The sequence below is a fragment of the Lygodium microphyllum genome, chromosome 8, assembly GCF_053477565.2.
Source record: "Lygodium microphyllum isolate KBCC chromosome 8, Lygodium_microphyllum_v1.1.10, whole genome shotgun sequence".
NCBI classification, from domain to species: Eukaryota; Viridiplantae; Streptophyta; class Polypodiopsida; order Schizaeales; family Lygodiaceae; genus Lygodium; species Lygodium microphyllum.
The window spans coordinates 143107202-143120696 of NC_141142.1; the positions used below are offsets into that span (position 1 = coordinate 143107202).

At 42.2% G+C, this 13495-nt stretch overlaps 1 protein-coding gene across 2 annotated transcripts in view; it reads left to right on the top strand.

Annotated features, from left to right (window-relative positions):
* The first annotated feature begins 320 nt into the window (after positions 1 to 320).
* CPSF100 (cleavage and polyadenylation specificity factor 100) overlaps positions 321 to 13495 on the top strand; it is a 178211-nt gene continuing 165036 nt past the window's right edge. For both annotated transcript variants that reach the window (XM_087683646.1, XM_087683647.1), the window contains exon 1: positions 321 to 523. In XM_087683646.1, the coding sequence (XP_087539772.1) occupies positions 375 to 523 (149 nt within the window). In that variant the 5' untranslated portion in view covers positions 321 to 374. The remainder of the gene's footprint in view (positions 524 to 13495) is intronic.

The following is a 13495-nucleotide window of genomic DNA, read 5'->3' on the forward strand; positions in this document are numbered from 1 at the left end:
AATGATATTTTTCCAAAATACAAAGTTCAAAAAGTATTTTATTTAATATTACCAGAAAAGTTACCAATAATGAGGTTGGGTTGTATGAGTTGATGTACTTCTCTCCTAGTCTTTATCTTTTTGCTTTGTGAGAATATCCAAATGTATGAGCAATTAAACCTTCTCAAGCTATTTTTGAAAGAGCATTTATCTTTGTGCTCTTTGATAATGTCCAAATGTATGAGCTTTATGTCAAATCTTCTAGAGCCAAATTTTCAATGTATCCTTAATGGCCTAAGGCTCCGTCTTATATATTCAATTAATACAACATGACTGTCACATTTAAAACCACAGTCGTGTGTGTCTCGGCAGGCGGGAGAAAGGGCGCACAAGCCATGGGGACAAGCGTGCAGCTCACTCCGCTCTCTGGCGTCTACTCGGAAGCTCCCCTCAGCTACCTGCTGGACGTCGACGGCTTCCGCTTCCTCCTAGACTGTGGCTGGGACGATAGCTTCGACGTGGAAATGCTCCAGCCCCTTGCCAGGTACAGCTTTTCACTCTACTTACCCCAACTTGACATATACTTCTTCGAATTGGTCCGCATGGTGAAATGCCTTCATCCTGTGAGTCGTTCAAGAGCTTTGTGTGTTGAAGCTTCTGTTGAGCGTAGGTATGTGCGTAAGATCACACCTTTTTTTTTCTGAGAAAAGTGAAAATTCTATTAACACACCTCAGAACAAAGTGTCTCAAGGCAAAACCCAATTACAAAGCAGCCCTGTAACGGACTTCCATATCAAGAATTATATAACAAGGGGAAGTCTATTACGAAGCTTGAGTGAATAGCCAGTGGGGAGGTCTATAATGCCAAACCATGTGGGTATGGAAGGGGAAGAGGGTGCCCAAATCCCACACCCTGAGAAAAGCATCTCTCCTCTTCCTTGTAGTCTTCGAGCTGCCCTGTATTCTCTCCCATCTCCCACGAAGAGTATACAAAGTCTCTTTCTAGAACTTGGAGAGAGACTCTGCAGTAGATATGTCTAAAAAATCAATAGCCTAGCTACATCTAGCTGTCCATATGTGCCAAGCAATGCTAAAAAATCAATAGCCTAGCTACATATGGCTGTCCATATGTACCAAGCAATAATGCTTGCTATGAGCTCTTATATGTGACAATTTCCTTGAGCCCATATTGTCTATGAGAAATTTGGCATGAGAGTCCTGCTCACAAGCTGCCTTGAGATGAGATAAGCTTGACATCCTTGTACATCCTCATACCCACAAGCTGGGCCTTTGTTAGCAACCCATGCAATTGTCCTTCCTGTAGCAATCATAGAATCTATAGACATGAAACACCATCCAAAGGGCTCTCCTCTAGACCTCCCGAGCTTGTGGGCAATCCCATAGCAATGCCTATGAGTCTCCTAACATTCCCTACATCTAGCACAAAGAATAGGTTCTCTATCATAGTGAAGTCATGCACCAACTACTAAACTCCTATGTGTTAGTAACCAAAGAAATAGTGAAATCTTTCTTGGTCTATAGATATCCTCCAATCTCCTCCAAAAGTTGGCTAGGAATGGATGTGATATACCCTGGATAGTCTAGTACGTAGCTGCAGCTGGCACTACTTTGGTCTTGCTTATCTGTATTCTCCTCCTCAACCTAGTGGTAGCGAAAGAAAGGGACATCTTGAGGCATCTTTGCAAATGGATCTCTCCATACCCACTCCCCTATATCCCACTGAAGCCTTTGTAGTAGCCTCCTCCTATATGCCCAATGTCTCCATCCATTTTCAATACGAGTGTGAGGGTTTGGGTCTAAGTACCAAGTCCTATCACAACGAGCTACAACTCTAATCCTTTGTGTCGAGAACATCTTGTGAACTCTAATTGATCCAGATCCTCTCGCCTAGGTTTGCCATTCATCTCTACCGAAAAAGTAAACACACTCTCTCCATTGGTGGTTACCACTACAAGAAGGATCACTCCTCTAGTAAAGAGCCCTATCCATGTTTGATCTGTCATTGTGTCATTCCTCTATTCAAGGGGTACCACCTCTCTAATGCTCTCCATTACCCTTGATACCTTGAAGTTTTTGTCTCTATATACAAGCTAATAGCTCAAGAAAGGCAAACCACTCCCCCATTGTAGAAGCTATGTGTGTAGAGAACCTATGCCAAGATAGGAGGGCCCTCTCTCCAATGGCGTGACCTCTCTTTGTCTTAAGTAGTTGATTAAAAAGAAGTGGCTGCCTCAACTTCTCTTCAACACTTGTCGCGTCAATTTGATGAAGCCCTGTAGATTTTGATCTCCATGCTAGTATAATAGGTGTAGCAAATTTGACCTCAAAATTGTTTCCAAGTCTTGTAGCTTGGATATGCTGAAATAGCCAGTGTATGCTAGGCTACCATGGCCCTCCATGAATAGTAACAATGGCCTCTAATCTCCTTAATATTAGCTTCTTCCATGGCCCCTCACTCGGAAGAAGGCCTCTCACAATGAGCTTTACCATTAATGCTCTACTCTGACTATTTGGATCAATAACCCCCAAACCACCCTTGGATCTAGGCTGAATGATAACATCCCAAGCTACCTTACTCCTCAAAGGACTACCATCTCCACTTGACCGAATGAAATTCCTAATGAGTTGCTTCACTTGGCCAATGCAAGACCATCACTAGCAAGTAGGGTGGTAGCTGCAAATCAAGCTCTTTTAGCCACCATGTGGTACATAACCTTATGCTCCAATATAGTAGCTTTTGTCTTATGCTAAGTAATAAGGGTGCCAACTGCCTACATGGCAGCCCAGGTATCTCACAAAGAAAGTGCCACCGGGGACCCAAGTGAAACTCTCACGTGGTTTCTAGTCTATTTGATGAGTATTAGAAACCCAAAATCCGTAGGATTTGTGCCGGTTAATAAGAGCTCTTGAGGCTATATAAAAGACCTTCATCGTAGCTACAAAGGACCGAAAATTCTCCTTATACCCATGTAGGTAAACAAATGTGTCATTTGCAAATTCTACATCAAGCAACTCCTTAAACTCTGGAATGGGAAGTTTGATGCCTTGAGTACTTGTATTCCTATCCCTTAGGAAGAAGCTCATAGCCTCTGCAACAAATAAGAAAAGGAGAGATGCAAGGAGGTATCCTTGTTTCACTTACCTTTGAATACTGAATGTGGTGCCTTTGGTCCCACAAATGAGGACCTAGCTACGAGCTGATGAATATAGAGCCGATACACCTTTGATCCATTGCTTTGGAAAACCCATCCTCAACATGGTTCCCTCTAGAAACTTCCAATCAACTCTATCATGAGATTTTGTCCCTTGGATCATGCAAGAGTTGTGGATTCCTAGAAGGTGAAAATATTGCCAAGAATGTTGTGCTCCTGAACAAAACTAGTTTAGGTAGGGTGAATGAGGTCTGGCATAAAGAGAGATAGTTTGAGGCTGATCATTTCGGCTAGGATTTTATATGTTGTTCCAAGCAAAGTGATTGGTCTCCACTAGGTGACTCCAGTCGGTCCTTTTGCTGGCCCTTGAAATGAGGTGAATCAATCCCTTTGACATCCTTTTCGGCATATCACCTAATGCCATGATCTCCTGAAATGTTGTTAAAAGTCCTATGTTTATCACGTCCCAATAGCTTAGGAAGAAATCCCTGTCCAATCCATCATCCCTTGGGCAATTTCTTGATAGTAGTGCTAGCAAGGCCTTGGTAATCTCCTCCTCTAAGAATGGGGCCATTAAATGTATCCTAATGCTCTCTGTGACCACTCTCTTAGTACTTTGCCACACATTCTCTCTATCCCTCTCCAATCTTGGAGGCCTCGTTGTCATGCCCAACAATTTGTGGCCACTTGACCAACCTCTTGTGGTCCTTGGGCAAGGGATCCATGTGCTTGTGCCTAATACCTTGCCTAGAGTGTCTAGGATGTGTGGTGCGAAAGAATTCTTTGTTCACCTTAGGCCCTTGCATGGTACCTATACTCTAATTTGGCCTCCTTCACAGCATCCATTTCCGCTTTGGCTGCAGACATCCTCTTTGCTACCCACCTACATCTTGGTTGTCTTTTCTCCCCTTGAAGTGATACTAGTGAGGCTCTGCCCTCTCTTTCTCTAAGAGACTTTCTCTCTTGCTCCTAGCCTTCTCTTTAAGAAAGGAGCTCACCTCGTGCAAAGTCTCATCTAAGTGCCTAGCTGCCGTGCTTGTTGAAAATGACTTGGCCCTCCAAATCTTGGTAATATCCTCCCTCAATTCCTCATCATAATACATATGTAAAGGGATTCTGGTGCTTGTAACTATTCCTGTGGCTCCCTCCATAAGAACCAACTGTAATGGTGCATGATTTGATAAAGTAGTTCTTGGAACAATACCGATTAGACCTCCCTTGTCATACACCCAGTCATCTATATAAAATTTGTTCAACTGGGAGAAGATCCTAGCACCAGCTATCCTATCTCTTTTGGAGAACTGCAAGGAACGTGTAAAATTGCAAAACTCTGCCATGAACCAAAGGCCTTGTCCTTTGATATAGAAGATAAAATCCTCCCAAGCTGCCTGCTCTCCTCCTCTGATGGTGTCTATTCTTCGCTTTGTTGGAACGTAAATACTTTTTGGAGTCTCTACTCAACTGTCAACAAAGGCACTTTCCACTAGGCTGTCCAAAATCTTTGAGGGCTGATAGACGCTTGCCGGTTGTGATAGAAGCTTTGCTGAAGCAAGCGTGAGCCTTTAGAAGGCGACAATGGCAATTATGCTTTATTGTTTGTGCTCTAGGTGAGTCAATGTGAGATTGCAACTTCATTGACTACTTGAATGCACTTGTTAATCAATGGTCCTAAGGACTGATGAAACCTTAATACTCAATAGATAAGGCCTATAGCTATTGAATAAGAGTGTGTTTTCATCAACAACTAAGAATTAAAAGCCTCTACCAAATGTTGAGTAGTCATAGGACAGTAGTCACCTCAAAGTTTTGGCAAAATCTTAAGGTCTTTTCAATTCCTTTTCAGCATAAGAATACAAGAGAATTATTACATGGTGCATCTATGGGGAAAGGCAAAAAATCATTGTGCATGTGCGATTGAATGTCCTCTTTTTTTTGTGTAGAATGCTATTTCCAAGAAATTGGGGACACGAAACGAAGGCTCAATATCAAGCATGTTTTGATACTTTCTAACTCTTGTAAGAGTTATCCATACACGATAGTGGACCACTATCATCTACATTTGCAATCAGGGTGCTAGTGCCTTGGCATGGACTAGTTTTCCATTTAAGGACCTAGCACCATTGTAATATCATTTCTCCTTTTTGACTTATTTCCTTGGTACATTTGGATTTGTTTTTTGCTTTCCCATATCGGTCTTAGAAGGACACATTGCATCAATGATACTTCGGTGCTTATTGGAAATTGGACCAACTATGGAGGAGAGAGAAACGAGAGAGTGAGAGTAAACAGTGGGTTAGACTATATGAGCTGAAATGATGGATTATACTTGTTGAACTGAAAGTGATAAGTAGAAAGTATAACCTTAGGTCTAGGGTAGACCAAACCCTAACTCATTAGCTAACTCTAAAAGTGGTGACACAACTTATTTACTAAGTTGTGTTCACAATATAAACCAATTGACTAAAACATTGGGCATTGCCCTTAGAATTGGCAAATTCTAACACCCCCCTGCAGGGGTATTGCCCTTAGAATTGGCAAATTCCAACACCCCCCTGCATTGCCAATGTGGTGGAAGTATAGGAAGATCAATCACCAAAGGGTAACAAGTTCAAGGACTTTCTAAAAGCCTCAAACTGCTCACGAGGAAGTCCTTTGGTGAAAATGACGATGACATTTTCTTGTGTAGGAATAGCCATCAAATTGATCTCTCCTGCATAGTATCTCTCTTTGACATAATGATAATGTACCTTCATGTGTTTCGTGCGGGCATGAAACACAGGATTTCGTGTCATCGCAATAGCACTTTAATTGTCAGAGAGAATGGGCATAGGATCCTCTAAAGAAATCTATAGATCAGCTAACAATCTACGCAACCATACACATTCTACTATTGCGGTGAAGGTTGCCGTGTACTCAGCCTCACAAGACGAGATAGCCATTGTAGGTTGTTTCTTACTTAGCCATGAAATGCATGAATGGCCTAGAAAGAAACATTGTCCACTAGTAGATTGCCCAATATCTGAATCATTAGCCCAATTTGAATCGATGTAAGCTTGTAAGTGCAAGTCTACCCCTTTGGGAAATAATAAAGCTTATGTTGAGAAACCATTCACTTAGTGCATTTCTTTCCCTTCACTTTTAGGGTTTCACATAGTGAAAAACCCCAAAAAGGGGTTGGGTCCGCACATTGTGGGGTGCCACCCTGGACAATATTTGCCTATTTATAGGCAATCTTTCTCTTCATTTCATTATTTTAACACTTCATTAGATTCACGCCCACACTCTATCCTTTTCTATCTCTTTGCCTCCATTGTTGCTCAAGTCCTCCAGAGGACATTGCGGTTTGTGGTCGGCTTTCACCTTCTTCATCTCTCCTTGGTGCCAAGTGCCCTATCTCCATCTTCCACAAGTTTGCATTTATGGTGGTAGTCTCTCTTTCCTTTGCAACCTTTTTCTCATGTTGACAACTCCTTGAGGCTACAGGTACTTGCATTTGGCAGCTTGTGTCTCCACCATCACTTGGCGTCAGTCAGCATTAGTTGACGTCACCATCTCTAGGCTTTGGACACTTGTGTTTGTCATCTTGGTGGCTTCTCCTTAGTGGCGGCCTTCTGCTGCTGTTAGCGTCAGCTTTTCTGAGGTTGCTGGTGTTTGCATTTGGCAATGTGGCACCTCCTCCACCTCTTGGCATCACCTCCACAGTATCTAGCATCAACATTATGTTTGCGTTTGCAGATTCAAAGGCTCATCTCCACTAGTTGGTAGTCTTCTTGCACCAGGTGTCCTCTATCTAGCTGTGTTTTACAGTTTGGCATATTTCCCGGCATCGACCTCAGTCTTTTACAGTTGGTGAACCTCTTCCTCGACTTCAATGGCATCATAGTAGTGTGTTCCACTCCCTCGATAGTTGTCCTTCATTTTCATCACACATCTTTGACATCCTATTGCCGAAGGATTGCGTTTCACTTCCTTCACTGTGTAGATTTCCTTCAGGTGCTACTATCTAATTTAGATTGGATAGTGCAGTTATCTTTAGAGCTTCGGCTCCTATACATCAGCTTTGTTCACTTAGCATGATTCAGTGCTTCATCATCTTCTTTTGTATTTTTTGAGTTTCTCCTCTCTCTTAGTGTTTGCTGTACACACACTATGTTTCTCCCTACAAACCCTACCATCTCTCTGGTTTGCTTTCATAGTAGCCATTTCTTGATAGCATATGACTGACTACCTTGCAAATATTTGAAGATCTGCTTGATAGCTTGTTGATGTACTGTTCGTGGGCCATGGCCGCGTGCATAAACCTACTCACTTGAGATAGTGCATATTGTATGTCATGATGTGTGTTGCAAAGGTAAATAAGACAGCCAACAGCTTGTCTGTAAATTGCAACATCAGACATCTCTTTGTTAGAATTTACCGATTCTATGGGCAGCGCCCAATGTAATTTGTGTGGTGTGAATACTTATTAAAGTGTCAATGTAAGGTGTGTATACACCTAGTGTCTTAGAAACTTAAAGTAGTGACACTAGGCTCTAGAGTAAAATAAACCTAACTCTAGTTAGTTGGTGGAAGGCTGGTTAGGTCAACCCTTGACCTAAATATAAGTTGTACTTTCACTCTATCTTTCATTCTTGCAAGTATACTCTACTCTTTTTTCTTCAGCTCACTCTCTTGCTCATTGTCTCTCCTCTCTCTCTCTCCATAGCTGGCTGCCATTTTCCAACATTTGGTATCAGAGCAGCTCGTACTTGCGGATTCTGTTCAGCTACCGTCAGCCAGTGCCATCCCGCCCAAGGTCCTACTGTTGCCAGCTTGGTTCTCAGCTCAAGGTAGATGCTGCTGAAGTGGAGGAGGAGCTGTAGCTGAGCCGTCTCTCCAGATCTGTCCAGTTCAGCCATCAGCTCCAAATCTGTCCATTTGCTCCTGATTTGTCTAGCTCAGTCATCTGCTCCAGACCTGCTGTTTTGAGCCTGCGCGCAGTCCTGCACGCAGTCCAACGCGCAGTCCCACACACAGCCCTGCATGCAGCCCGAAGAGCTGCTATTTTGGAAGAGATGCTGCCGTTTTCAGCTCTGCCTGCCATTTTCTCAGTCCTGCCCACCAATTTCTGCAAACCCTAAAAAGTGCAGAAACTCTAATTTTCAGATTTGGGGTTTTCTCGAAATTTCTGGAATTTCTAGTTTATTTCAGCCATCTCATCTCGAATCTCAGCTCCTGCTGCCCAACAATTTGGGGCTTTTGCTAATTTTTGCTCCCAGAGTTCTAATTGACAATCAATTCGAAGAAATTTCTCAATTTCTTGGACATTTCCACAAAAAATTTGGGACTTTTTCGGTTTTTTGGATTTGGCACGTATCAAAGGCAGATTTTAGCTGGTGTTCACTGTTGACATGCATCCCGAGGCGACATTTTTGTAGAAATTCCAGCTATAAGGTAAAAGTTTCTTCAATTTCTTTGAAATTTTAGAAAGAAATTTGGGGCTTTTTCGTGACACGCACTCCAAGGGAAGCAACAAGCAGTATAACAACATTTAATTGCTGTTACAATCAGATTGGGCAAAGAATTTTGAAAAAATTCAGTAAATTTTGGTAAGAATTAGCATTAGGTTGTTGTATATTGTACTTTTGTGGGTACATATTTCGAGACGGGTGTGGTACAACAGTATAGTGTTGTAATTTACTGGCTGAGTGTTGATTTGGGTGGCATTGTGTACACTTTGGCATTTGAGTGACAATTTGGTACTTGTTTTTTAATCATGTGGGGGATTTTGGTACTTTGAGGAGTATACTCTATATTTCAGCATTGAAGTATTTGGCTGTAGATTTTTGTCTATCATTGATAGCATGGCATGTCAGGGGAATAATGATCAAAGCAACATCCTTGGTGTCCTCACTCAGGAGGATAAACTTGATGGCTCAAACTACCCAGTGTGGAGTTTTATGGTCTGTAACTTTCTTGTGTTGTAGGACTTGTGGGACTATGTTATAGGTGATTTGCAACGACCAGGAGGTCTTGCACCTCAGACACCTTAATGTAACGTTGGAGGACAGGTTGCTGGTGTTGTTGGTGGTGGTATTGGTACTGCTACTGTTGTTGCCCCTCCTCTCCCTCCTATCGAGGATCAAAGGAAATGGGACTTAAAAGATGCACATGCACTTTCTTTGATTGCCTTGTCAGTGAATAGGGCAATTATTCCGCACATTCGGTCTAGTAAGACCTCAAAATCAGCATGGGATGTACTTGAGCATATGTTTGCAGCATGCAATGAGGCTAGGATATTCTATCTTCGTAGAGAGTTGGCCAATGTGACCATGGATGAAAGTGATAGCATGACAGAGCACCTTACTTACATACAGGATTTGCGTGAGCAGCTACTCAATGTTGATGAGGTCATTCAGGATGCTGAATTGGTAAACATCACACTGAACTCTCTTCCAGAGTCATATCTTGGTTTTGATGTTGTCTTTGAGGGGAGGGGCAGCAGTCCCTTACATTTGTGGAGTTGGAAGGTCTCTTGCTGCAAGAGGAATAGACTCAAAAGAATGTGGCATTGTGTTCAAGTGATGTGGCTATGCTTTCCAAGTTCAAAGGCAAAGGAAAAGTCAAGCAAAATGTAAAAAATCAGCAAAAGGGTGATGCTGGATAGCCATCAAATAAGGTTGTCCAAGTCACAGAAAAGAGTAAAAAGAAGGCGAAATGCCATTATTTCAAGAAGCCCGGTCGGCAGTCACCATATCAATGAATGCAGAAAGAGATTGGCCAAAGAGAAGAAAAAGAACTCCGGTTTGGCTGTCCAAGAAACATCAGCCAACATATCTACTGATGATGATACTTCAGCCAACTTTGTAGAGGAGGAGGACTATGTATTTCTCACATGCAGTTATGATTCTTCAATGGCTCATTTAGCATTTAATGCTACTGAAACGCAATAAACATGGTATTTTGACAGTGGGGCGTCAAAGCACATCACTTCCAAGAAGTGTTTGTTTACCTCTTTGCATTTAGCCCCTGCTGGGAAGCGTGTTACATGTGCAAACAACAACAGTTATGATGTATGTGGCATTGGGATAGTCACTATTACTGCTGCAGATGGTTGTGATTTCATGCTTCTAGATGTCTTGTTTGTACCTGGCATTACAAAGAACTTGTTGTCTATCTTTGCTTTTAATAAGAATGGCTTTTAGGTCATCTTTGAGGGTAACAAATGCATTGTTAGAGACAGAGAGATAGATTATGCACTTAGGCTGTCTGGCACCCTGCATAAGGGTCTATTTTTGTGGGATACATAAAATAGATAGTCTCATGATGCTTTAGCAGTCACTACTCTTTCACCGGCTATGCAAAATGCGAAGCTATGGCATTCCCGCTATGGACACATGAGCTTTGGGAGTTTGATGACCCTTCAGAGGTGTCATATGGTAGATACATTGCCTCTAGTGGAGACTCCACCTCCTTATGCATGTGAGGGATGTATTTTGGGCAAGATGCATAGGTTTGTCTTCAAAAAGGATGGTGTAGTGCGTGTTGTTTGAAAAATGTAGCTTGTTTACTCTGATGTTTGTGGTCCCATGAGGACATGTGCACTTGGAGGTCATCAGTACTTTGTTACATTTATTGATGACTACTCTCGGTATACATGGGTGTATGGGCTGAAGGCAAAATCTGATGTGTTCATGTATTTCAAACATCTTGCTGCAAAGCTTGAAGCTGAAAGTGACTTAAAAGTGCAGACACTTCGCACAGATAGAGGGGGGGAGTACATGCCTTGTGCTTTTTAGACATGGCATTACGTATCAAGCTACTGTTAGAATGACTCCTTAGCAAAATGTTGTTGTTGAAAGAAAGAATCAGACTCTTATGGAGATGACTCGTTGTATGCTAAAAAGCAAGGGGCTACCTCATAAATTTTGGCTAGAAGGCCTTCAGTGTGCAAATCACGTGTTGAATTGTGCACCTACTAAGGCACTGAAGATGATCACACCATTTGAAGCTTGGCATGGCAAGAAACCCAAAGTAGACTACTTTGGGGTGTTTGGTTGCATAGCCTATGCACATGTTCCGAAATAGCTTCGTGGGAAGCTTGATGACAAGGCTGTAAAGTGCATATTTATTGGCTACAGTTCGGAGAGCAAGGACTATGGCTTGCATGATCCACGCACTAAGAAAGTCTTTGTAAGTAGGGATGTCCTATTTGCTGAAAATGTTGCATTTTCATATGATCAGTTTCAAATGCTAGCCAGCCATGACATTGGTGATGTCTTTGAGAGTCTTTTGCCACTTACTTTAGAGTCTATGTGTATTGTAAATGGTAGGAGCAAGCTGTTGCTGCACCATATACTCCCGAACAACAGGGTATCGATGATGGTTTGCCACATGCAGTGGAAGAAGCAGTACAACATGAAAGGACTGTTGTAAATGCAGCCAAAACCGTCCCAAGATGGTTGTTACAAACTCTCCAGGAGAGTAAAATGGATGCTCCTATACGTCAACACACTAGAAGGGCTGCTAGAAATGCAACAAATGATGTAGGGGGGACACATTTGATTGATTTTATAGAAGTAGATGATTGTGATGAGCATGTGTTTATGAGCTCACTATTGGATGATGATGAGCCTACTTCCTTGGACGAAGCTCAGCAAGATGTATATTGGATGCGAGCCATGCAGGACGAGTTCGAATCTATTGCCACTAACTCTACATGGGATCTTGTGGATTTACCACCTGGCAAGAAGGCCATTGGCACAAAATGGGTTTTTAAACTCAAACGCAAGGTTGATGGTACAATTGACAGGTACAAAGCACGGTTGGTAGCAAAAGGCTATGCATAGAAGAAGGGCATAGATTATGAAGAAACTTTTGCTCCTACATCCCATATGAGTACGATGAGATGTGTGATTGCTATGGTTGCAAATTATGGCTGGAAAGTACATTAGTTGGACATTAAGACAACATTCTTGAATGGGGATTTGCATGAGGATGTTTATGTGTCACAACCTCCAGGGTTTATGGTTAAAGGGAAAGAGCACGTGGTATGCAAGTTGCATAAAGCTCTTTATGGTCTCAAACAGGCTCCTCGTGCATGGTACTCCAAAATTGATGCTTATTTGGCTAGCAAAGGGTTAAAAAATAGTCCAATTGCTCCCACTCTATACATTAAGAATGAGGGGGGGGGGGGGGGGAACTTGTTGATTATCATTCTTTATGTAGATGACATGCTGCTCACTGGACCTATAGAAGAAAAAATTGCAGATTTTAAGACTGAATTAAAACATGCATTTGCTATGTCAGATATGGGCTGCCTACACTATTATTTGGGGATTCAATTCACCCAAAATCAGCATGGTATCATCATGTCACAATCACAATATGTGGATAAGCTGTTACATAGTTTTAGTATGCAAGATTGCAAACCTATGTGCACTCCTATGGAGCTAGGCTTAAAGTTGTCTATGCATGATGGTGAAGAGATGTCTGATGTTGCAATTTACAGCCAAGCTATTGGTTGTCTTATTTATCTTTGCAACACACGCCCTGACATTCTGTATGTAATATCTCAGGTGAGGAGGTATATGCATAGCCCATGCACCATACGTTGGCAAGCTGTTAAGCGGATCTTCAGATATTTGCAAGGTACTCAGTCACATGCATTATTATTTCCTAGGGGGGGGACTTGCACTTACAGGGTTATAACGATTCAGATCGGGCTGGTGATGCAGACGCTAGGTAGTCTACTGGTGGACATTGTTTCTTTCTAGGCCGTTCATGCATTTCATAGCTAAGCAAGAAACAGCCTACAATGGCTACCTCGTCTTGTGAGGTTAAGTACAGGGCAGCCTTCACAGCAACAGTGGAATGTCTATGGTTGTGTAGATTGTTAGCTGATCTACATTTACTATTGGAGAGTCCTACACCCATTCTTTTTGATAGTCAGAGTGTGAAATCCTGTGTTTCATGCTTGCACGAAACACAGAGGTGCATTACCATTATGTCAAATAGAGATGCTATGCTAGAGAGATCAGCTTGATGTATATACCCACATAGAAAAATGTTGCAGACATTTTCACCAAGGCACTACCATGTGAGAAGTTTGAGGCTTTTCGAAAGTCCTTAAACTTGTACCCTTTGGTGATTGATCATCCTTGTACTCCATCACATTGGCACTGCAGGGGGGTGTTAGAATTTACCGATTCTATGGGCAGCGCCCAATGTAATTTGTGTGGTGTGGACACTTACTAAAGTGTCAATGTAAGGTGTTTACACCTAGTGTCGTAGAAACTTAAAGTAGTGACACTAGGCTCTAGAGTAAAATAAACCTAACTCTAGTGAGTTGGTGGAAGACTGGT